The sequence below is a fragment of the Phymastichus coffea genome, unplaced genomic scaffold (assembly GCF_024137745.1).
Source record: "Phymastichus coffea isolate CEN01 unplaced genomic scaffold, Cenicafe_Pcof_1.1 PCOF00125, whole genome shotgun sequence".
NCBI classification, from domain to species: domain Eukaryota; kingdom Metazoa; phylum Arthropoda; class Insecta; order Hymenoptera; family Eulophidae; genus Phymastichus; species Phymastichus coffea.
This window is the reverse complement of record NW_026706936.1, coordinates 21,182-46,691: the sequence shown is the minus strand read 5'-3', so window position 1 is coordinate 46,691 and position 25,510 is coordinate 21,182. Positions and strand designations below refer to the sequence as shown.

The 25,510-nt window shown below is 32.6% G+C and overlaps 1 protein-coding gene across 2 annotated transcripts; it reads right to left on the bottom strand.

Moving 5' to 3' along the window:
- Positions 1-7,001: 7,001 nt before the first annotated feature.
- Positions 7,002-10,010, bottom strand: LOC131671388 (phenoloxidase-activating factor 2-like). Of its 2 annotated transcripts, XM_058947764.1 has the most exons (7): positions 9,916-9,953; positions 9,740-9,825; positions 8,572-8,794; positions 8,153-8,494; positions 7,798-8,066; positions 7,557-7,720; positions 7,002-7,481 (listed from the first exon to the last, which is right to left on the bottom strand). In XM_058947764.1, the coding sequence occupies exons 3-7, from the start codon at positions 8,781-8,783 to the stop codon at positions 7,251-7,253; spliced, it is 1,218 nt and encodes a 405-aa protein (XP_058803747.1). In that variant the 5' UTR covers positions 8,784-8,794; positions 9,740-9,825; positions 9,916-9,953; the 3' UTR covers positions 7,002-7,250. The 2 variants fall into 2 exon arrangements, with proteins under 2 accessions (XP_058803747.1, XP_058803746.1); XM_058947763.1 differs by lacking the exon at positions 9,740-9,825 and having other exon boundaries at positions 9,916-10,010.
- Between the last annotated feature and the right edge of the window lie 15,500 nt (positions 10,011-25,510).

The following is a 25,510-nucleotide window of genomic DNA, read 5'->3' as shown; positions in this document are numbered from 1 at the left end:
CACCCGTGAATATTCTTCTAATTTAACGGATTTAATATTTTGATAATTAATTTCCTTTGTTCGCATACGTTTTAATTTTAAATATACAAAAGATAAATATGTAGTCTCTATTTTATTTTTATTCATTCTCTTTTACTTTCTACCAAATTTTAACACAACGATATTGATTGTAGTATCGGAGATATTTATAAAATTAACAATTTGTACAAATAATTTCAAAATATAACGTATTATGTTCTTAAACCAATTTACTAACATATTTCCATTCTTGCAGTTTATTATCCATGTTAATTATTCATAAATTGAATTTATCGCTAAAATAGAAATCTTACACTCTTTGATATATAATAATAATAATATTTCAAAGTATAGGAAAATTCAAAATTTCGCGTTCTATTTTTGCATCAACAAATCACAACGCTGGATGTCAGCGACTCATCTTTTTTTAAAGATAAGATAGGAATAAAATATGTAAAAAGTATAAAAATAAAAAATAAAAATAAATATAAGGCAAGGATAAGGATAGGACAGAACCATCAGCTGCGCCTAACAATTTAATTTTGTTTCTTTTTTAACGTATTGGTTCATGGTATCAAGCTTTCCATAGGATTTCTCCATATCAACAGATATATTATTTTAATTTAACTGTTTTTTCCATTGTTCATCTGAAGATATTTGGAGAGTTTGTTTACGATTATAAATTAAATTTCAACATTTATTTAAAATAAATTAACGGTGGCGACTGCACCGAAATAAATTCGCAGAATTTCATATAAAATATCAATTTACCATTCTTCTCAATATTGATCATATTTATCCGAAGCTAAACTTTACAATAAAGATATATTAAATTAATTTATATGTCCAATAAATAAATGCAATTAAAGTGCATTAAGATTACTTTATCGTATTTTTTTAAGGTTAGGCCATTGAGAGTATGAGAAAGTTATTTACAGTTTAATGCCTACAAATTATTATACTTACTTATATTGATAGATGTAAAGTACTTCGATTTATAATTATGACCGATTTCCTCATAATTGTGACACACGTGACGAAATTCAGTCAATCAGGTCATAAATAAAATTACTTCACTCAGCATCACTTTTTCATATAAGAAAAAAATATATATAGGTTTAGCGTTTTTACCTTCTTTTTTATTTCTTATTGTTATATCAATATTAACATATTTAACAAATTACTTTTTTCAAAGGTAGATTTTTCAATTTTTTTAAAAAACCCATATCACAGCGGAAAGTGTGTATTAGTGATGAAACACGTTTTCAAATTTATGATTTATTATATCAAAAACTGCAATAAATATAATCTAATACTATTTTTTTTCAACGGGTTAATTTATTATTAAACTTTTATTCTACTTTTTGAATAAAGATTACAACATTACAACTTTTATTTTACACATTCAAAAACCAAATTTTCGATTATTAATAGAAAATATTTAGAGCAATTTCAACCTATATTATTTGTATGAAACGATTTCTTCGTTATTAGTTTCATATTATGAGTGTATAAACAATATTACAGTTTACTTTTTTATTTCCTTATCTTCAAAATTATCTGTATGATAAATTATGATGATTTGAATTTTTATTAGTGAAATCTCAACTCAAAACCACACCTATATGCTTATTTTCGGTCACATAAGTATATCACGCAATTATATCTCAGCCATCAGATCACTATATGCTTCAACGTGGCATCCATCACTTTTTTATAAGGGATAAAACTGATAAACAATGAACTACATTATGATTATAAATGATGAATGAAAGATTATATTTTTTATATTTTATTTATTTGCTAAAAACAAATTAAATTAAATCTGAAATAAAAAATCAACTAAAATCAATTTGAATTCTCGCGGTTGTTTTCATTTAGGCCAATCAGGTCACGAATAAAATGCTTCAATATGGCTTCCATCACTTTTTTATAAGGGGAATAAATTGTATATAAAGATAAAAATGAAGTAACAACATACATGCGTATTTACTTTATTTATTAATTATATCTTAAAAAATTGATTAAATTAAAAATCTGATGGTTATAATACATTACAATCAACTTAGAAAAATGCATATTTTATTTTTATCAAAATTCAATTATAAACAAAAAAATTTATTTTTACAAATGCTTTTCGTTAATTTTCGGGAAGTTCTCCAGCGAGAGATGGTTCATCATATATCATTTTTGTACAGTTTGACCAATGTAATAGTTATTTTATTTATATGTACAAAGTTACTGACCAGATTGTTGTTTAAAACTATTTAATGTATTTATTTATTACATAAATTACAATTTTGTATATAATTTAAATTGGATATTGTTACTAGTTCATTAATTATTTTAAATAAAATGTTTAAATTTTTACTTTTATTCAATATTTATTATTGGAAGTTTTAAGTACAATAAATTCTACGGGTTAACCCTCAACATCGTTAATTTCTTTTAAATTTATTCACAACAAATTCTAATAAGGTTTTCCTAAAATAATGATCAATTCGAATTCAAATTAAGCTTATTTAATATTGAAACTAATAAAAATTCACGAAGACTCAAATTTAATTATAATGACACATCAATATTACTACGTGGATTGCAATTTTGCCACGGGCACATAATTCCTGATATTAATTACTTTAATAATGCGTTTACAAAGTTAGAAAACTATTCCAATTGGTTTGTATCTGTCTGATCGCAAACACAAGAAAGCTTTTCAAGAGATATTATCGCGGGTTATTATTTACCGTTTATTACATTTTAAATTTTTTACATTGATTTTATTACATGTTATATTTTTGAATGCTACGTGGCGAAAGAATTTAGAGAAAAGCGGAAACAGGAAGTATATAAATATTCTGACACTCTCACTTGTCTCGACGAATGTCTTCTTCCAGATACGCATGAGTAGCATAGGTTTTTCGTAGCGAAATGTAGATCGCAGTTCCAAAAGGCTTAGGCCTGCACAATTTTCTAAGGTTGTACTCTGAGCAAGAATGTTATTGTGTGTCTCCCTAGTCTTTACAGAAACTCGAAACTTTCTTTTGGAGTATACACGTTTGGACTTGTTTATGACAGGAAGAAATTCTCAAAGATGTCTCTTTCCTTCCTGTTTATTGTTTGCAGATTTATAGAGATAAAAATACAGCTCATAGTCACACGGCCATAAAGAACTTTTATTGCACTAATTGCAAATTCATTCCGGCTCTGAATATTATAAAGTCGTTCAGTATATACTCAAAATTTCATTATAGCGCAGATAAATCTAATGTTATAAACATTATCCGCATTTTATGCACTTCAATATTCATTTAATTTTTATCACTATTGTTTTCGTATATCACTCGTTCATTTTACGATTATATCCTCGTATCGTGGGAATTTACACAAAAAAGGCGATCTTCGAAGAAAAAGCCGCGCACCATACTATACACTCTTTAAGGCCAATGCGGCGTAGTAACACTTATCTTTTTTCAATGTAAACTGCGAGAAAATTTGAATGCTGCATCTAGCGACGTCGGTGCGGCTTTCCGGAATTTCCCGCGTTCAACGGGCTTATGGGGCCATTTGTTTCTACTTATGTTCGAACTTCCGCATTACACGGGATGTGTTGATACCAAAATTGCTTCATTAACATTATATTGCACAATTACGCGCTACGTAGCAAACTCCTTTTGCTCAGGTCATCAACGATACCTTACAGGACTGTGTGTGCGTTCTCGCCTTTTGCCAAGGTTGCGAATATATTCCCTTCATTTGCCTTCCAAAAATTTCTTTGTGCAGATGCTGCGTTTTTAATTTTTTTTTTCTTTCTTGAAACGTTTTATGTTTTTGCTCATATTATAGTAGATATCTTACAAATAGAAGATATCCAAGTCTTACAAAATATTACAAATGTTACTTATAGGTCACATAGAAGTATCAATTTATTAAATTTTACTCATATATAATTAAGATATTACAATAGCTAATAAACTTTGATATCATGACATGAGGCACGTATTTGAACTAGTTTATCAATTGTTAATATTTGTTTAAGTAGAATAAGATTAGAATCATAATGAGTTCACGATTAATTAGATAATCATTGTTAATTCATCTATCACGGTATCGTCAATGAATTGCTTTATCAAAGCAATACCTCACTAAATTACATTCACTTTCACATGATAGCAATTATCGCAATTATCACACGCAAGATGAAAAGCAAAAACAACAAATCCTAAACATTGTACAGGTCACAAAGCATTTCTTGAGCCATTTTCCAGTGGTGATTTGTCGTGGCGTATATGAAAGGACGGGAGCAGCGGGGGCAGTAGCGGTAGGGGCTTGGATGCAATATTATTTTAAACGATGATATAGGGGAAACGCGTGCCGCCGCAGCGAAATGAAAATCACGAGGCACCGAATTCCATGCTGTGTCGTATTCCTGCTCTCTACTCTCTCTCTCTCTCTCTCTCTCTCTCTCTCTCTCTCTCTCTCTCTTGCCAGTTACACACATGTGCAAGTGAAACACGCGAAACCTGCCCTTTTCATTAATTTGAAATCGTTGACTTTTTGTCCTTATTTATGGGCCGGCTATTCGCTTTTTAGAGTTGATTTTTGGATGTTTCCCTTTACTTTATTTCCTTTCTTTTCAATCGTAGCGTCTAGCCGATTGTTTTTTGCTTTTTTTTACAAAATCAAGAGTTGAACGAAAGTTTTTATAGTCTCAGTTATTTATTGCTCATTTAACATCATTGAGCAACGTAATAAATTTTAATTCATATGTAATAGAGATGATATTGTGAGACTCGAACGATTATTTTAAGATCAGACAATGTGTCAACTCAGAGTCATTCTAAGTAAGGTGTTCGTACGAAAAACAAATATGTAATCAAATTATTCCTAAGATACTCAAGATAGCGATGATTAATTGCTTGATAATAAAGACTTCACTTAATTTGAAAACTACGAATAAAGTTCATTGTGAAGTACATAGTTGCTAATATGTTATACTTAATCATAGTAATTATCATTGCGATAAGAAGTAATTCTTTTAAGACCGTTTATTGACCAAAGAAACGAAATACAGCTACGTAACTATGAAATGTCTAATCAACGTATTTTTCTATTTGTTTTAGGTGAAACCTTTCATCAAATGTATCGATCACTATGATATATAAGTTTTGCGCTAATTTATGATCCATAGAAAGAACATTTTCAAATTTGATAAGCTGCGTGTTACAAAAAATAAAATAGCATTGCATTATCACTTTGAAAATCCCGCTATTGAATTAAAAATATCAATTGAAGATAACCAAGTTAATCGAGTTTGACGTAAAACATATCCCGCGAGCTACAATGCCCCCAAGCGAACCACAAACAATCAGCATCCTCTCTCGCTCGACATGAAACTTCCTGTGGTTTGCGCAGCCCCATATGGTTTTGAGCAAGTCACCGGAGGCTCGTCAATTGCAATTAACGTTGGCGAACGTCTAATTGGCACGAAATGGTAACGTGGTCCCTGTTCATTTTCCAAGACTTACACGTTCACATCTATGTATACATACATAGATCCGTAAAGTATGCATGCTGCGGCAGGAAGAGACGTTGGCCAAAGGCGCAGCCTCTTAATAATGCATCTTTCTTGAATCGGCGCCAAACCCAATAATTTCCGGCACTGAATATTCGCGCGTAAAACTGTGGCCGAACGCGCGCAGCAGCCGCATATATACATTCCCCGCCTTTCGCCCGAGTTATCTATAAATTTACGGTTAGTTGTAGACTATAGTACAATCAGTCATCTGTGACGTGGGAATCGGAAAGTTGATGCTTTGCAAGCTATCTGATGTTCTTTCTGTTTTTTTTTTCACAAAAAGATAGATTAAAAACCACAAACCATTTAGAGGTGAATGCCAATTTTCAATTGTACGCCCTTATCCTTGTAGATTCCATTTGGCAAATGTATCAAAAAGACGTGTTCATGCTCAAAGCATTCATGAAAATAATCAATTTAATTATACTGATTATGTCGACATAATGAGATGTAGACGAACAAATCGAAACCACTAATAGATTGATAGAGTATCGTCTCATTCATTTGTCTATATTTATAAATATATAACGTCATCAAAATCACTTCAAAGCTGTTTATCATGAGTTCAAAAATTTTTCGCTACCGAAATTTGCATTGAATAAACTATGTAACGGAAATAATTAAATGAAAATCCGCAATCGTAGTTTATCGATTAAAACAGCACTGATAATTTTAATTATACTCTAGGTATGAATTTGCAGTAGTAGCACAAGGGCGTCTCCTTCAGTAAGAACATGAATTATTCGTCGTGAAGGAACTCGCGCGTAAGACACGTGGAGAACTTCCAAGCCAACTAACTCTCCTCGATCGCATAGCACCGCATGTCGTCGGCGCAACCCGGCAACTTGTCTACCGCGCGCGAGTTAAGAAAGACGTCGATAGAAAGTCAATTTGCTGCTGCGATTTGGGCTAAGTCACGCGCGTACGCTGCCTCGTCTGTTGGTTTCCGTCTTCGGGGTGACTTCCGTTCGTGGAAAAATAGACACATCGCGGTTTTAAGAGTTACCAGTCTTTCCCTTTTCTCTCTTTTCTACGTTCGTGGTCAAAAGAATTCTTCAAAATTTTCCTGCTGTTATTTATAGTTTGTAATTTCTAGAAATCGATTGAAGCTCATTTGTTGTTTTAATTCTGTGTTTGCTCAGATGCCATTTCTTAAATTCTCCTTTGTTTACATTCTTATAACTTATAATTTATGCTGGAAGACGAGAAAAGCGAGATCAATTTTCCATATGTGATAATTTTAACGAACGTTTTGTGAAACTTATGAAATCACAGATTAGATAATATTAATGAGGACGATTTGAGGTAGGTCTAATAAATAAGTATTTAGCTTATCTTACCATTTTTTCCTATAACCTTCAATTATAAGTAATGAAAAATTTATCTTTCAAACTATGAGGCGGAATAGAATTTTAAAGAAAAACATCTATTGAAAAAAATCATAAAAATTATTTTTTTACAGTGGTTGCGTTAAAAACAAAGATCAAACTTAAAAACCTTATAATTCTATATATTTTACAGAAATATTCTTCACTCGAGCCGAATGGTTAGTATTCGCAATATTAATCTCACACGTTTATTTCGTAAAAATACAAAAAACAAACGACTTCTTCCGAAGCTCAGTCAGCATGCAAATGTACGTTAATTCTAAGGATTAACCCTGGACTGGTGGATAGTTGTTGTTAGCTCCAGATGAATACGAGGTAACGTCAATATTGTAATTAGCGAGAGTTTGGTCAATCCATGGACGAACCATGCTTACGTGAGCATAGACTCCAGGCACGCCATCCGTACCACAACCAATACCCCAAGCTACAATACCAGCTTGAGTGTAACGCGATGGATCATATCGTAATGGACATACGAGAGGACTTCCACCGTCGCCCTGAAAAATTCAATATAATCACAATTCAATGTTACAAACTATATTGTTTGACTGATAAGAAAAATAAAGACCTACCTTGCATGTATCAATACCAGCGATGCCACCAGCGCATATAAATGACTGATCAAGTTTAAAGTACTTTCCAAGACGAGTGTTACGCAAAGAGTTCTGACAAGTGGCACGAGGAACAAGAGGTAACTGGACAGCCTTCAAAATTACTTGGTATTTCCCTTCATCACCTATACATTAAAAAATCAACACAGACATGAAATATTATTTCGATAAGTATTGAAAAAATACTGGAATTTCAATTTACCGAATTCACTCTTTCCCCAACCAGTAGCAATGCAATTGGAGTTGTCAAAGATCTCGTTAGCTTCGGGCAAACAAATAATTTCGACATTATCGGCAAGCTCGATTACATTATCGAGGATAAGCAGAGCAAAATCGTTGAAAAGAGTTCCAGGTCTGTAATTGGGATGAATTACAGCAACAGCTACATCTCGATCTTGATGAGGTAAACCTTCATTCGTGGTTTGGGTGTCCCATTCACCGGCACGAATTATCAAGGAAGTAGCAGATTTTCTATGCATGGCATGAAAAACATGAAATTCGTAAATTGCTAAATATTCATTGCGTCTTAAATATAAATTTTCTATTATTTAACTCACTCAGCAACGCAATGCGCAGCTGTGAGTACAACTCTTCTGTGAATGAGAGAACCGCCACATATATATGCTTTTTCACGGCTGCTACTTTCCAAAATAGCAACCATCCATGGGTACTCAGCAAATTGAGCTTCGTTGTTGTTATTACCAGTGATTCTAAAGCCAATACCTTCAGGATTGCGATAACCACATCCTCTGTTGACGTGGCCATTACCATTGCCAGTATTGTCATTATTATTTCCTCCGTTGCCGCCATTATTGCTTCCGTTGACTCCAGGTTGCACTGGATTAACGTCAGGTGGTAAACAGCATACTTCTAAGTAATGCCCACACGTGCGTCTACCACTGAACACAATAAAATATATATCAAGTAATTATTTCAAAATCAGAACAATGGAAAAGAACATCAATGGACTACTTACGCGGTTGGATTTTCTTCAGAGGTTGCCACTCTGATATCAATGACACCTTCGCCATTCTCATTTGCCGTGCCCTTGGCAGAACATTGATAATAAGGAACACACTCGCAAATCGAGTTTTCGTAATCAGTTTGAGCATCCCTTTCGCTTCTGATCATAAGAGAGGCCGTACACGTGCTGACGACCAGCATGAATCCAAAAATTGCCTTCATCATTTTTACTATTGCTGAAAGGAAAAAGATTGTTGAAATTCGTTCACGAATAATCATTTGTAGCTTTTTGACTTTGTCGCAGACTCATGAAATGAAAAAAAAAACCACTTAGTGTACTCATTCATTGGTCATCTCAGCATTCGATGACTCAGTCGGCATTACATAAGTAAAGGAGGCACACGCAGTTTCTTCCTTGACAGATTGAACCTGGCATTGATGGAATGTTAGCAAATAAAGCGCGCGCATGGCTCGGTAAGTAGTTGATTTAAGTTACGTCAGCAGATTATTTATCGAATGAAAATGGATATTCATGCGTTTATAATGGCTTCGAGATAGCCTCATTTACATTCGATAAGTTGGCAAATCAAAATTGGTATGAGTGCCACCTGTGTCTTGGCAGCTTTAACGTCGAGTATGTGTACAGATGTTTCCTCTGCCATTCAGCTTATAATGTAGCCTTGAACTTTTCGCTTCCAGAATAAATTTCGTCAACAGCACTTTAAATTGATTTTATGAAATTTGATTTATAGATAAATGATTGAATATAATCTGACACTGTTAAAGATTACTAAAAGAAACGTTATTTCTTTCTTCTTTCTTGGATTGGCCATAAACGTTGACGTTCATTGCGTCATTATCGGGTTTTGATTAAAGTTATTTCAAACAAAAAAAGCCGTGTTATTCGAAAGAATCTCTTTTCATAAATCTTATCTTTGGTTAATAAAATTTAATTTTTTTAAAACGTTAGTACACATTGTCGTCATGTTGGTATCACTGTTATTTACGAAAAGACTAAATGAATTATAATTTTGAGATTGCACGAAGTAGGACATTTTTAATTAAATATTTAAATAATTTAACAAATGGATATGTTAATTAATATTGATTTATTTCAAGGTCGTTTTTGTTTGAATACAAAATAGTAGGAAGATTGGATATTGTAATTTTGGAGAACCTACTTAATCTTTTCTGTATTTCAGCAACGTAGACCAAATTCAGAGTTTTTTCACAGCACGTATTACTCAAAGTGATGAATGAACTTTCACTGATTGAAATCAAATTTTTATAAAACTAGAGCACTATTTACGAATTTATAAATACACACAACTACAAAAAGTAAGTTCGTCGTACTCACCAGGCACAGATATAAATGCACCTCCTCGCATGCGCAGAGCTGGGTAATGATTAGCGCGATCGTATCTCGTTCAGTGGGTTATTTAAGGCATAAACGCTCACTTGTCATGGTCTCCCCACCTATCTGGCTACTCATTTTATACGAATGGGTATTGGATACAGAAATGACGAGCTGTGCACACTTGAGTGACGTCATAAACCGCACACGGCTAAAATCTCGCGCACATGCACACTCTTATTTGGTTTCAGCTTTAATTTATCAATTTTCGTAAACGTCCGTGAACACTCGTGATTTCCAACATTTTGTTGTTTGTTTTCTTCCCTGGGAAATACGCGCATTCCCATTTTAATCGCGAGATTATTATGAAACATTAATTGTTCAGTATGAACGAGTATAAATCAAGACTTATTGCATGACCTTTACGAGGTTTCTCTTGATTTTCGAATGATTTTTCAGCCGTGTATATATACAGAATATATTCGCAATAAGGGTTGTTTTTTCTAGAATGAAAATTTTTTTAATTATTTGTACTATAAGAATCGGGGCATATCTAAATGAATTACATGTCGCTTTTATGTACAACTTCTTGAAAAATATTAAATGGTCGAATGATGATAAAATATCTATTAGTCTTGTTGTGCTATCGAACTGTTTTTTTTATTGACAGTTACAATTAACTTAGGGAAATCCCAACAGTATTAGTCTTCATTAATACATTTCTTTAAGATTATGGTTCATTGAACTACATTTTTCGTATTCGTTATTTAAACGTTGAAATGTTTATTATGCATAATTAGGTACAAGGCTAATAAACTTGTAATGATATCATTGAAAATCATACATAAACTGAATTAGATTAATCGATATAATTCAAATCGAGTTCTTTTTTAAAGTAGTAGTAGTAAATGGCATTAAATAATAAAATATTACGAGTCCATCCGTCAGCACCTTTCCACATCCACAACTTTAATCTAAATTTTATAACCCACATAAACAAAAACTATTTGCTTGCACATTTTATTCCGAAAAAAAACGCAAATTTAGAGTGCGATGCACGGCACTACTACATGTGCATAGGTAGCTCTTTCGTGTATGCACACACACATGATTCTACTTTATCGTACTCGAAACAATACGTAACTGTTATCACGATCGTCTTTATGCGCGGGAGGGGTCGCATCTATACATACATGTGTTCCACGTGAAAAATGAGGCTTGTAATCGAGTTGTTCGGATACTCGCTGTTCGATCTCTCCGTTGGGACCATAGCCTTTTGTATGTATAGTGGAAATTACGTATTGTTATCTTACCACGGTGCGATGTTTTTAAATGTGCCGACGTTGGTTAGATATTGTATATTGAAAAAAGCCAAACGTATTGCGACTTGAAAAACGATTACGATTAGTTGTTTTCAAAATAACGATGGTCACATGTATCAAGTTTTATTGTACTACGATATTATGCATATGTTGATGTATATGCAATCGTTGGATATTTGAGTTGCTAATGGTACGTTTCATTGTACTATGTTAATATTCTATATCATATTATTTTTTGTTTCTCCCAAAATATTAAACTTTGAAAATAAAAAGAAAAAAAATGAATATAAGGAAAAAGCTTCAGGAGATCTATAGAGAAGATAATAAAATTAAATAAAATCCAATATACAAATATTTTTGGCTATACTTTTAGTGGTATTTAGAATATCTTCTATCCATTTTTATCTTGCATTGAATTATACTCATATTGAGCACATAAAGCATAATTCGTATTAGAAGAATGATTTTTCTGCGAATTATATCATCAAATAATCAATATGTACTCGTAAAACCAACTCATCAGTATTAAATGTTACTGTGTATATTAAATGAAACGATAAATGCCATAAAACTCTTTTTTCAGTAGTCGAATAAAACAAATGAATATTCGCGAGTATTCGTCTGTAAGTTGTAGAGTGGCAAGGGACTATGATTCGGCGAATTAGAACAAGGGAGAGGGAGAGAGAGAGAGAGAGAGAGAGAGAGAGAGAGAGAGAGAAAGGAACAGACTTGGGTTTCCGGGCCGATTGATTTCCGGTCTCAGAAAGCAATATACGTGAGCTACATGCGTATCGACTACGCGGCCCCCGTACCAAAATATTACGGCCAATTACGTCTACTTCTACTATCGAACCTGTACTGCACTACGCTTCGGTACTTCAATTAAATTATACGCTCCTGGCGATAGATTTTAGGTGAAGCTGGCTTTACGGCGATCGATTTTCGCTGAGGTTTAATGGTTATATGAAATTTCCAAATGATACGAGTGAAATGAGTAGACATTGGAGATGTCTTTTCTTTTTTTGAATACCTTTTTAGTGTAACATATTGAAATTCCTTTAATAGACTGCTTTAACTTTATATAAACTAAATATTGTAACTTACTGGCAGCAGTTATGAGTATACTAGCTGTAGTCGATTTTCTAAACAATATGTATCGTATTGATTCGAATTAACATGCGGGTATACATATCGCTTGATTTATGATATAGCTATATAAAATTCAAGTGAATTTAAAAACATTTAATCTATTAATTTTTAGTTGAATGGTTATGCTTGTCGGAGATCAAAAGTCGTCATCGAGTATTCCAAGAATAATTTTTATTCCTCGGTAAATGGTCATTTTTCACGGTCGTGTCACATCAAAAGTATTGAGGATAGTAAAGGAATATTTAACAAGGAAATTTCCTATTCAGAACTGTGATGCTTTAAAAAAAATTATTTCGAATGTTTCCATTTAAATTTACGATATTCCAATACTTTTTTGTATAAAGTTTATAATAGAAATGGGTATAAATATAAATCAACTACGAGTAAAACCCTCTGTTTACTTGTTTCCTTTGTAGCGTCTGATTTATTCACACGAAAGTCTATTAATAAACCTTATCATTTTATTCGAAGTCTAATATTTTTTATATTGTTTTTTACGTAGACGCATGGTGACGTGAATAATTGCTGTATGTAAAAAAGAAACAATTAAGCACTAAAAGGAAAATACAGATCGTCGAATGAAAATAGTGATGAAATATACATACACATTGCCCTAGAAAAATTCTCTTCATATCTAGCTATATTAGCAAATATATCCGATTCGATAGAACGATACATGCTTTAACTCCATACCTGTACCATTCTTTTCCCTGCGGTGATGTTAAATAAAAGAGGCCTCCTACCGTTCGGTAGACGCATTCTCGTATCGTCCCCCCCCCCCCCCGCCCCCTCTCGCTCTACAGTCTTTTTTCAACATCTTTCTGTTTTTTTCACCTATCAATCGTTACTTTATTCTTATAAACGTCATTATTTTTTAATCAGTCATTTCTTTCGATATAGTATTTATATTAATAAGAAATTTATCAATTTTATACATAGATTATGGAAAAATTTTAGTCGTTCTCTGCGATTTATGAGAAAAATATTGTAGATTTTACTTTGCCGCGTTGATCAAAGATAATAGGTAGCTACATGTTTTGTTTTGATGACAGCTTAATTTGTTATTATTTTATATGAAGTTTGTATTTTTCTTTTTTACAAATAGTAAAAGACAAAGAAAAACAATGAAATTCATAGGATGAGCGGAACGCCGCAGCTAATGCGTCGAAAGTAAATGTCACATTAAGCTAATATGCTTCCTAATGAAGCTTTTGAGAGCACACATGAGAGAGAGAGAAGCTATCCAAGTCATTCGCGTAATATGAGCAAACTTTGAAACATATGGACTTGCTCTTTCGACGACGACGACTTGCTCATTATATGTCCCATTTAGTTCTTTCACCCACGAAAATATGCTAATTCCTTATCGTAATTGAATTTGCGTCTTTATCACTATCTCGCTCGACTTCCGCAAGTAAGTTTTAATTCGCGCCCAGGAGCAACTGAGCGCTATTCTTATGCGGTTTCGCGAAATTTTTCTTATTTCTTTGTTGTTAAAATAGAAAATATCTCGGTTTTTCCTCATGAAGCTACTTTCAAAATGCTGATCAAAAATTAAATATGCATGAATAATAATGTGTCGTTGATAAGTTTGTATAGCGATTGGCGCGTAGACTCTGAATCAGCGAGGCAAAACATCTATTTTTGCGAGACAAAGTGAAGGATTTTATAAAGTCTTGAAAAATATGAATAATTCTAAATAACCTGATCTACACAAGCGTGAACGGCAGATTAGCAATGGTTAATCTAAAACATAATCCATATGAAATAAACATCCTCGTGGACTTTATAAAATCTTTGTATGTTTTGATAAACCATTTGGTTAATGCGTCTGAAAAGAAACATGAATAAGTCGAACAGTAGCAGATCTGTTGGCCAAAGCTATTTGTCATGTGACCACATCAAAGACGAAAAGAATGAAGGAATAAAAGACGATACACAGGATATCAGAAAAAGAAAGAGAGACAAGGCCGTATCACTCGATATCACTCGCCGATACTGGCCTCGTTACTCGTATTTCCCGAGGCATTTGTTATTTTCGTCGTCCCACCTTGCGCGCGTTCTAATAGAGCAAAGAAACTCTCTCTTTCTTCTTATATAGCTCGACGCCCCGAGCTGCCGCGAGCTACTGCCTGTATAGTCGGCTACACGATGCTTGTTACACGATGGCTACATAGTGCAAACTCCACGCTAGACTAAGCATGTATCTTTCTTTCTTCTCAAGCTCACGAACGTGTGTGCAACAGCGTACACATCGTTTCAAAAATATGGGCTTAGATGGAATAGTTAAAGATGAAAACAATGCAATTTAGTAGTTTAATTTATTAACATAAAACTACAGTTGATTTTTACTGAAAATTCCGAATTATCAAATAAACAAAGTATATGTTTGTTTTAATACAAGCAAAGTTGTTACTTTAGTTATGTATCAAATTTAAGAACTTTTGTATTTTATATAACTTTTTCATGTTCAATTATGATTATAAAAGTTAATTTTTATTTTCTAATAGATTTTGATATTTTCAGATAATTTTTACAGCTTATTGTTTGAAAGAAATCAGGCTCTTAAATTTGCTGTATATTTATTTTACCAACAAATTCTCTTAATTTATGTAATTACAATTTTATGAGGATTGAGAAATGTTTAGCTCGGATAATAGATACCTAATAATAATTCCACAGAATTAATAAAATTAATTCCTTCAGAAATAAAATATAAGCAGTAAGAAAGTAATATCTTCATCATATTCCTTCAAAGTGTTTTCTGTAGAAAGCATACAAGTGAAAATAATAGCGGTGACAGTAATTGAAGAAATATCGTAGCATTGTGCAAAAATTGGTAAAGCAATTTCGTAAGATATGCTGGGATGTAAAGCACAGTGATACTATAGACTGTCTTCTCCTTTGCTATGGATGTTAAATCATCTATGCGACTGTGTTGAATCGTCTTGTTAAAAGACTTGCCTCGTTACATATACATGGTATACTTTTATACAGAGTCTGCGCGTAATGTGGGGGCGCGCGCGACGGAGAGAGAGAGAGAAAGACAGAGAGCTTGCGTTCCTGCATGTATTAACTATGATTTACGAGTTTTGAACTCACGAGCGCTCATTCGCTGATTAGGAATATAATCAAAATGATATACCGTGAGTTTGCGTATATGTAGTCTTTCGTTTATATTGCCCGAATTGTATTGTTCTCGAAGATCGAGGTTATTTCAAACACTATTTTATAATCGATAACTAGACGATTGTTTCTATAATCGTAATTTCTTGTTTGAACTTTTGTGTAAACTTACTTAGTTTTTAAAATAGTGAGTTAAGGTGCAATATTCTATCTTTATCGTTATTGCATTCACAAAGTAATTTCAGAACTTTTTCTTACTCTAACAAAATTGTAATTTCTTGGAGAATTTTCACACATTTTACAATACTAGCTATTGCTATCGTGTATGATTTGGACAAATAAAAGTTTTATTGAAATACTTTTTCGAGACAGGAACAATTGGTTTAAAAAAAAATCAATTGCTCAAAGTACGAATATTCTTATCACTGGATTATGGGATTTTATTCTATTCGATCAGAGTAATAATCTGAAAATTTATTGTTTTCTATCATCACAATATAATTCTCAGTTTAGATTGCCAAAAAAAGATAGTACATTGGATTCGCTTGTAAGGACATATATTCTTTTAAAAAATGATGGACTCTTATTAACTTTTAGAAATGTATATATTGAAAGATATTGCAATTAAAAAATTTTTAACTAATAAAATAAATTACTTCAGTTCAGAAAAGCGAGAGAGTATTTGAAAAAAACACCTCGAAATAACAACTTACAAAGTGTTTCTCATATCATCTCTTACAATAATCTTTTTCATGACCGACGATATACCATTATTAATTAAAAACATACAAATTACGAGCTTAAATTGTACGCAATTCGTGTACAAAATTACACATCGCAAAGATGTTAAAAGCAGAGCAAAAGTAAAAAAGATAATAAGAGATCTCAGTATCCTGAATGTAAAAAGATTTAAATAAGAGCGAAAAGAAAAAAAGGTAAATATGGTGTCTAGCTTAATATCCCTGAAAATGATCCAAGCGTTGCACGTGCGTAGGCAAAAAAGGAGTGACATCAGCGAGAGAACCAAGTGCAGAGAGCGCGACAGTTACTTGATGTTGGAAACGAACGTTAAATATTCATAAGGTCTAGGGGATTTGTAAAAAGTCTGAAAAACTCGTGATGGAATTCGCAAGGTAAAGGGTGGAGGAAGACAAAAAAAGAGAATTAGCTACAGCACTGCAGACAGGCCAAGGCGCTAATTATACCTTGCTTATCATTTTCGATGAATGATATGCTAGTTTCACAGAAGAATACTAATAAGATACTCTTTCCGTGGATGCTAATCTATTTTAATGACTTTTCAGATACAAATGTACGTTTTAGATTTATTCAATGTATTTTATGATTTTAATGAACATAAGTATTATTTATACGTCTAGTGGTATTCTAAGGATTACTTTTGATAAGCATGGATGAAATATTTGGAAATTATGAAGATAAAGTAATTTTTTTATTTCTGAGTATATATCTGTTATTTTCATATATATATATATATATATATATATATATATATATATATATACTACAAATACTCCATGCTATGCTTTATATTAAAAAAATGTTTACTGCGAAGATGAAACTTCTTAAAATATTTTCTGGCTCAAAGTGCTTCTTGTTAATTAATGTAAGTTGCTTGATCAACTAATTAATGAATTTTTAAACAAGATCATAATATTCCGATGCTATTTAAAATTAAATTCATTTTATTCTAATACCTCAGTCAATATCATATGTATATTCCAACTAATTTTGTCGTCTAATCTCTTTAACTTTTATTTAATTTGGCCTGCCCTCTCTCTTCAATTACGTTGACCGTTCCCAAATTGGTCGTAAGTCTTGCAACGAAGCAGTAACGTCAGTTTCCAGTTGGAGGCACATTTAACCTTGTCGCTTTGTTTCAAGATCGAACTTCATCTTGACATCTTTTTCAGAGATTTATTCAATATCGAAATTGCATTTATATCGATTTGACTTAATAAAAAATTATTAAATATACATATGTTAAATATTATAAATATCATAATTAGCTTCTAAAAAAGAGCATAAAAAGAGTTGCACGAGTTTAATTGGACTGGATAGGTACTGTGTCATGATCGCTATTTTCGTAAAAGTATTTCAGTTAAGTTTACTCTAAGATACTTAAAAACTTTCTAATACTGTTGAAACAATGCACATTGTGTCTTATCTACGACGTTATCAAGGTGTATAAGTAGGTAGTGCGAAAAATAACACTTAAAAGTATCTTGAATCTCGAAATTTTTTTCTACCCTATTACATGACTTTTTATAATTTATGTGTAATTGAATGCAATGCGCGCGCGTGCGCACGCACACATACACACACAAATGTAAAGCTGTTAATATTCGCATGACAGCAGTACTGGCCTCTACTGGGTGCAATATACTCTTGTAACAGATATAACATAAAAGATGTTCTTTCCCGTGCAATTTGAAAATGAGGTCAGCCATGATTCAGTCTTGGACCTACTGACATAATCGAAGGTCAGAACAGATCAATCAAAGGTTGGTTAGAACAGATATAATGAAATGGAATATACGTATGGTCATTTTACTGGAATCAGTGCCACACTTAGAGATATTTGATATGAAATTTCATCATATATATGTAGGTTTATAAATTAAATCTTTTTTTAACTTGAACATGGGAATTATATTTCAATTCATAAATAAACAGGATTTTCACTGCATTTGATATTAATATCATTTTTTTTAACTTTCTTATACAATTTTATTACTGAATTACTGAAATTTCTAAGCTATTGCAAAATCCAAGAATGATCTCTTGGATTCTATAGTTAAAATAACTTACGGATAATTTTTCTGCGACTCAATCTTCGCTATACTTTAATTACAATTAAAGTAGCTTTTTAATATTCGTTGATTGTTATTTTTTTAGAATATCGCGGAGAAGTAAAAAAAATCGCTAGTACGACAGTAAAACATAAATAAAATGTGCGTGCATGCCTTGAGGCGCAACCAATTCCGCTCAGCACATCCTGCATCGTTGTTTCTTTCCGGTCCGAGAAAAGTTATTTCACGCTATTTTTCTTTCGTATACCGTCGCAACGATCGAAATTTTAGATTCGCGAAAGACGAGTGCGCTGCCGCTGCAGCGTAAACTGCCATTTGGCCCTGTTATCTTTTGCGAGTTATCCAATCGTAATAATGTGAATCGCCTGCGGCGTATACATACCACGTTGTGGAAAAAAAGATAAAAAGTTATGAAAGAATAAGAAGAACGAGAAAAAATATGAAATTTCTGTGGAAATGAATTATTGATATTACAGTACCCTAAAAAATGGTAAACGCATAAGTTTATAAACATATACCTTTAAGTTGTTTCATGTTTACCATGAATCATTAATTAAAAAACATACTAATGATTTTGGCATTGTAACTACTCAAGCTTTTATAACGTTACTGAAAATTAGATTTTTCTTCAGCGAAAATGAAATTATTAATTAAAACTACGCACTTAGCAGCAACACGTGTTATATATATATATATATATATATATATATATATATATATATATGTGTGTGTTTATTTCTAATTAATAGTCAGCATATAAAATTCAATTTTCTTCCGTAAAGCATATAGAAATATTTTAACTTATGAAAATAATAATAGAAAAGGTATTCACATTTTTTTCTACATTATAAATATACTTTGTTAGTATTCCAAATTTCCAAAAGTTTTTCTATAGACCAGAAAATGAAAATATGTTAGAACTCTTGGATCACTGTTCAGTTTGATTCATTGAAAATAACAATGCTTCAGATTTTGTTTCCAATCAAATTTCTACATAACTGCTCAACGTTGTTACTATCGTGTACTCTGATATTGACTTGAAGTGGAAACTTTAAAAAACCGTTGTTCCAACTGTGAATATATATCAATAAATATTTTCATGATGAATTTCTTTCATTTTTATTTTACATTTCAAATGAAAAAGAAATAGATCGGTAATTCTCAAAAATACTACTCCTGATAAATCGACTACCCCACATAAAAGTATAATTTGAAGCAAATGCAGTTGTAGAAGAAAAGTAATTTACTGATCGTCGTCACACATATATCTGCCAACACTCAATAATGGAGGTAAAAATAATCCAGCAACATGCAAATATACAAACATCGGTTAAAAAGAAGTAGAACATTGTAATGAGTATGGAAACAAAAAAAAATACGGATAAAGTCCACGACAATATGAAAGAAAATGAAAGAGTGCAGGCGAAGAAATGCCGAGAGAGACTAGCATCCCCCGGCAAGCATTAGCGTGCAACTTTTTAAATTTCCGGTCGCGGATTGCTTCGCGCACACGACGAGCCTCTCCTGTATCGTTTTTTTTTTCGCGGAACAATATCGCAACGGCGACGGGCAAAAACGAAAAAAAAGATCGAGAGCACGATGAAACTTGGCGCACACTCGTTCGTCGAAGCGTGCAATAAAGCGAGAGTGTGAGAGACACACGCACACACACATACACACGCACGCACAAAGAGAGAGAGTGAGAGAGAGAGAGAGGCATAAAACGTGTTTGGAAATACAAATCATTTCACTTGACGTGATTATTCTATCGATTCTTTCTTTTGAGAAGGCGCTCTCTCTCTCTCTCTCTCTCTCTCTCTCTCTCTCTCTCTCTCTCTCTCTCTCTCTCTCTCTCTCTTACTCTCTCCCTTACTCTCTCTCTCTCTCTCCCTTACTCTCTCTCTCTTACTCTCTCTCTCTCTCTCTCTCCCTTACTCTCTCTCTCTTACTCTCTCTCTCTCTCTCTCTCTCTCTCTCTTACTCTTATGAATATCGTTTAAGGATTCAAAAATGTATTGAGAATTATAACAGAACCCAGTAGTTTTTAAATCAAGTATCACTTTTTTGTTTGTAATTTTGAGTAGATTGATATGTAATACGTACGACTTGTTAAATTTGATAAATGATTTTCATTGAACATAATACGAAATACTTTATTAAATCATAACTGAGATAAATTCGTGACTTTCCAACTTTGCTGATTATAGTACATTTCCTAATGGATATCCAAAGCCTTTTAGCATCATAGTAAGGACAGTATTTTTTCGCATTTTCCGCATGAGAGCTGGAAGTTAGTGCTGGAGGTTTGATTTGGAGGTTAAAATGCGGAGGAATAATTGTGCATGATTTTGATTTATGAGTTTTTCGAATTAATATAAGATCAGTGAATCGTTCTTAGAATCGATATTAAAAAGAATTAGTAATATAATTAAAAAATTGAATGCAAGATTCTCTACTTTTAATTTTTCTAAGAAGTCTATCCCTCTTGAAGAAATTAATTTTCGAAGAAAATGTATTTCATAATCTATTCTTTAATTTCCACCAATGATTACTGTCCAGTTATTTTAGACATTTCATAACAACAATTATAGTCATATTGAGCGTAATTCATATCGAAAAAGTAGAAATTCAATTTACTCAGTATATTCAGATCTACTAAACATATTATTATGCTATTTATACCTACTATATCCTTTAATTATAATTATGTTAGTAAATTATTTATAACATAGTTAAATCTTTCCTTCTTTTTTCTACGTCTTCCGAGATTACCATTTTGGATAACTCTCTCTCTCTCTCACTCTCTCTCTCTCCCTCTCTCTCGCTCTATCTCTCTCTCTCATTCTCTCTCTCCCTCTTTCTCTCTCTCTCTCTTTCTCTCTACCTCTCTCTCTCTCTCTCTCTCCCTCTCTCTCCCTATACACTTTAATACATTTCGTATTAAGAAAATATGAGACAACAACTGACGTCAAAATAATTTTTGTGCATTACGGAACTTCAATTAACATAGCATATATGTTTAGCCACCATAAAAAAGATAAGTTCCCTCATTTTTTTTCCTCTTCCTCGGTACGTTGCAGCCTCCTTGAGGCATATCAAGCCTTTTTTCCGTGTCATACTTTGGTCAATTATATAGTTGCTTTTATTCTGGCCGTGCATGTGTTTATATATTTCCAATCCCCTATAGAACCTGCAAGAAAACATTGAATTTTTCTTATTTTCCATAAAAATCAGATGCAAAGTTTAATTGTTATTTTATAAAATATTTTTCACTGCTATTTTGGAAAAATACATTTGAATGAATTATACTTAATAAGGATATTAATCATTCATCGATATACTTACTTTTTAGAATTAATGTAGTTATACTACTCGATTAAAGCTTCTATAACAAATTAGTGCTCATCCTTTAAAGATATTTGTAATTACCGTTGCGTACTGATTTTTCTGTTCTATTTAGATCAAATGAAAGGTAAAAATTATGAATATCTTGTTGTGTTTATTTTCCTTTGAAATCATTAGGAAAAGTGATTTTCTCCTATATATTAATTTTTGATGGGCATTTTTGCCGTGATTCGTCGTGATATTTCCAATTATATAATAATTATAGAATAAATATGAAGATTGCCTCCACAATGTACATAAAGTTATATAATAAAATATCAAATCTCCATTTATGATAAAGTTTAAGACTAATTTAGAGAATTTACTTATGATTCTAGTACTTTGTTGAATCAAGCATCTCGGTAGTGAGTCGTAGTCGAGTAGGTCCTATAGCAGTAAATATGATGTAGCGGCAATGCGCGATAGTAAGATGAGCACTCTGACCTTTCTTTTAGTCAAATTAAAAGTGGACGTTACAATATATTACCAGAAAAAGTTAATTCAATCTATGCAGTTTTGGAAAAGTTATTTAATGTACAAGATTTTGCATATATTCGTTTGTATTTTTTTATAAGGTCAATTAAATTTGTCTTCTCCTTATACGTATATAAACGTATAATACGTTGACGTCAATATTTATTATTTAAAAAATTATTAGATCTAGATTGATCTATTTACAATGATAGACTTGACAGAAAGTTGGAAGAAAATAGAAAATCTATAACTATTTCTAGGTGTTAAAATTAAAGTAATAGAAGATACTCAATTGCAATAAAATACTAGATTTGCAAGAGATCATAAAAAATTATGAAATAATGATAAGCTTCTGTATGAATAAGAGCGTATTTCCTTGCAATACGTCAGTGAAAAACAGTTATAACCCCTTCTACGTTGAGCGCATAGATGACGAAATCGCTCGTAGGAAAAAAATATTATGATAGCAGCTGAGCGCAAAAGCGAGGAAATGACCTCTCCCATGGAATAACGAGCGACGCGCGCCGGACGCTCACTCGCTCGCTTGCGGTTATTATAATTCCATTTCGGTAATTACGTCCCATCGCGTCTGCGCACGCCGCGTAGTCTTTTGGCCTTTCATTAAATTAACGCTACGAGTTAGTAGTTTCATTTTTCCGACACGCTTTTGTTTGATTGTCGAGCTTGATAATTTAAATGGAAAATCTTAGGTGATATAACTACGATAATTATTCTATTAAAAATCTTGATTGCAAGCTAATGAGTGATCTATCATGCAGAACTTGCACGAGAAGAAATTATTGCATTAATTTTGTCAATTTATTGAAATAAGAAGATATCGAAACAAAAATGTAATTTTATATTGTAATACAACCGTCCAAAAATGTTAAGAGTTTAATTAAGCTGTTATTTAAGTGACATTTATGTTTGAGAGAAAGGAAAAGGCGGCGACATTCTAATTGGGTTAAGTGCCCCCACGGCTCTTGCACGCGGATGCGCACATAGCGAAGCGCAAAACAAAAATACGCTAGAACAAGACAATATAACGCACTTAGTTCTAAGCGAAAAACTTTTCGATTTTACGCTATTTCACGCAATCACTTAAAACAACGTGTCAATCGTGTTGGCCTATACCTGGAAATCCAATAAAACTTTCATCGCAACCTTTTAATTCCCCTGCGAGACTCTTCAGTTTCTCAATAGCAGTTCTCATCCAATTTATTCTATGTCTCTCTTTCTCTCTCTTGTTTTCTAATAAAATTGACATACAGGCGGAAATAAGGTTTTATTTTTAATTTTTGATCAAAGATGCAATTTTTCTAGTAAATAGGAAAAATAATATAAAAGATAACGAAGTTTGATTGAATTGATTAGGTATTGATTCGTTATATCCAAGTCAAAGCATCAAATGTTGTTCTCTCGAGACAACGTTTAGTAAAAGAAACGAAGAGATTTCATGGGCAGCTTAATAAGAGTGAGAGACTTTTCTGAAACATTGATCATTTTATCGGAGAAACTTTTAAAAGGCTGTCTTCGGCTAGCTGTCGCGTAGCCGCGTCGATATAAAAGTAAAACTGCTCGGATGGAATTTACGCGCTGGCACGCTCATTGAGCTAAGTGCACACATACCCACACATACACGTTCTCTCACGAGTGTTTCTTAATGGAAGTCCCGATAAAAATTACGTTAAACGGGCTGAGCTCTAAGTTAATCCAGCGACGCCTTTGGCATCGGCTTTCTCGTGTTCTTTAGAAAATCTTTTTTTGGCACGGTATTTTGATTAATTGGACAGATAGATCAATTATTTAACTTGTTTATCTGTACTACCGATTAAAATATTTATTATATTTTTACATTAAAAAAAGAATTCTATTTATAAAATTCATTGTTTACTACTGATTATTAACACTGTAGTTTTTAAACAAACACCAACTGACAAAACGCTAACAACTTCTTATTCGAAGTTTAGCTAGCAATTTACGCGATTATCGCCGTTTACCTTCTTTTCCTGCTCTTTCTTTATCTTCTGGTTATGTCTGCTGCTCTGTATTTGTATCCACTGCTTTGCTTATGAACCTTCCACGCGGGTAGGTCCAATTTTAATCATTTATTTAATACTTGAAATTTTTTGTACATAAAATGGCTGTAATTTTTTCTTGAGAAATCAAGAAATGAGTACTTAGAAATTTTTATAATATGTTTGTAATCCAATAAAATATCCAGTGACTATAGTCGCGGCTACATATATATTTCAAAATTATTTTGTGTATTACGGTTTTACCGCAGTCACTGCTAGATGGCCCAATATAGATAATTATAATCGTTTATAATTTCTTTTCGTATTTATGAACTTTCATAACTTTTGGTCATACTTTATATGATTCTGAAACAGTACAAAATTTTGAAGAATTATATGCTCTATATCACTGTCATGAAATTATGAAAACTGAAAAATCTCTTTACCCCTGTAGTTATCGACGAGACGATCAAGATTTTTGTCACTAATCTTTACAGCTACACTAATAGGGGTGTTAAAATATAGACGTTAATATAGGAAATAAATATTGTGAAATATTATTAAAATTAGAATAATAGAAAGAATGTATATATAAATTTATTTATTATACAAATTAAGAAGTATTTCGAAGATTAATATTATTTATTTTTATCCAATTTTTCCTTATAAAACAGTTTTTTTAGAAGTAGGGCAAGTATTACAAAAAAGATTATTAAAAATTTACTTATCATTATTCAGTAGTGTTACCGAAACCATAATGTATAAATGAAGGATCGTTACATATATTACACGCAAGCATCCTTTGGAAAAGTACACCAGCAAGAGTTAGACGCTAAAATCAATAATTTAATTGAAAGTCTGTGTGGTTGTAGTGAAAACAAAAAACAAAGCTGAGCTTTATGAAAAAGAAATTGTAAAGCTAGAATCGATACTCGCAGCTCACAGTTGAAAAGGCCACAAAGCGAGGAAAAAACGATGAAACAATCAATGAAAAGCGTTGCGCGTTCTCGTTTTCTCGCTCTCTCTCTTTCTCTCTCCCTTCCTCTCTGGCCTCTGGCTGAACTCTCTGTACACATACGTGCATGCTTTCGATATCTCGGGGGAGGTTTGTGCATATCAAAGCGCCTGCAGCATTGTACTCGGCGAGTGACAGCGTTATTATAAGTTTACGGCGTTAGTGCATGTGTGTGTCCTGGGATACCACATCGAGCGAACGAGCGCCATATAGTAGGTTGGTAAATGGAGGGGGGCGGGGGAGCGAGAGAGAGAGAGAGAATCACTTATATAGGTCGGC

Coding starts and splice junctions, on each gene's coding strand:
- LOC131671388 (XM_058947763.1), bottom strand. CDS start 9,946: ATGCGAGGAGGTGCATTTATATCTGTGCCTG. Junction 8,067..8,152: donor GCTGCGCATTGCGTTGCTGA/GTGAGTTAAATA, acceptor TGCCATGCATAG/AAAATCTGCTACTTCCTTGA. Junction 7,721..7,797: donor TTGGGGAAAGAGTGAATTCG/GTAAATTGAAAT, acceptor TTTAATGTATAG/GTGATGAAGGGAAATACCAA.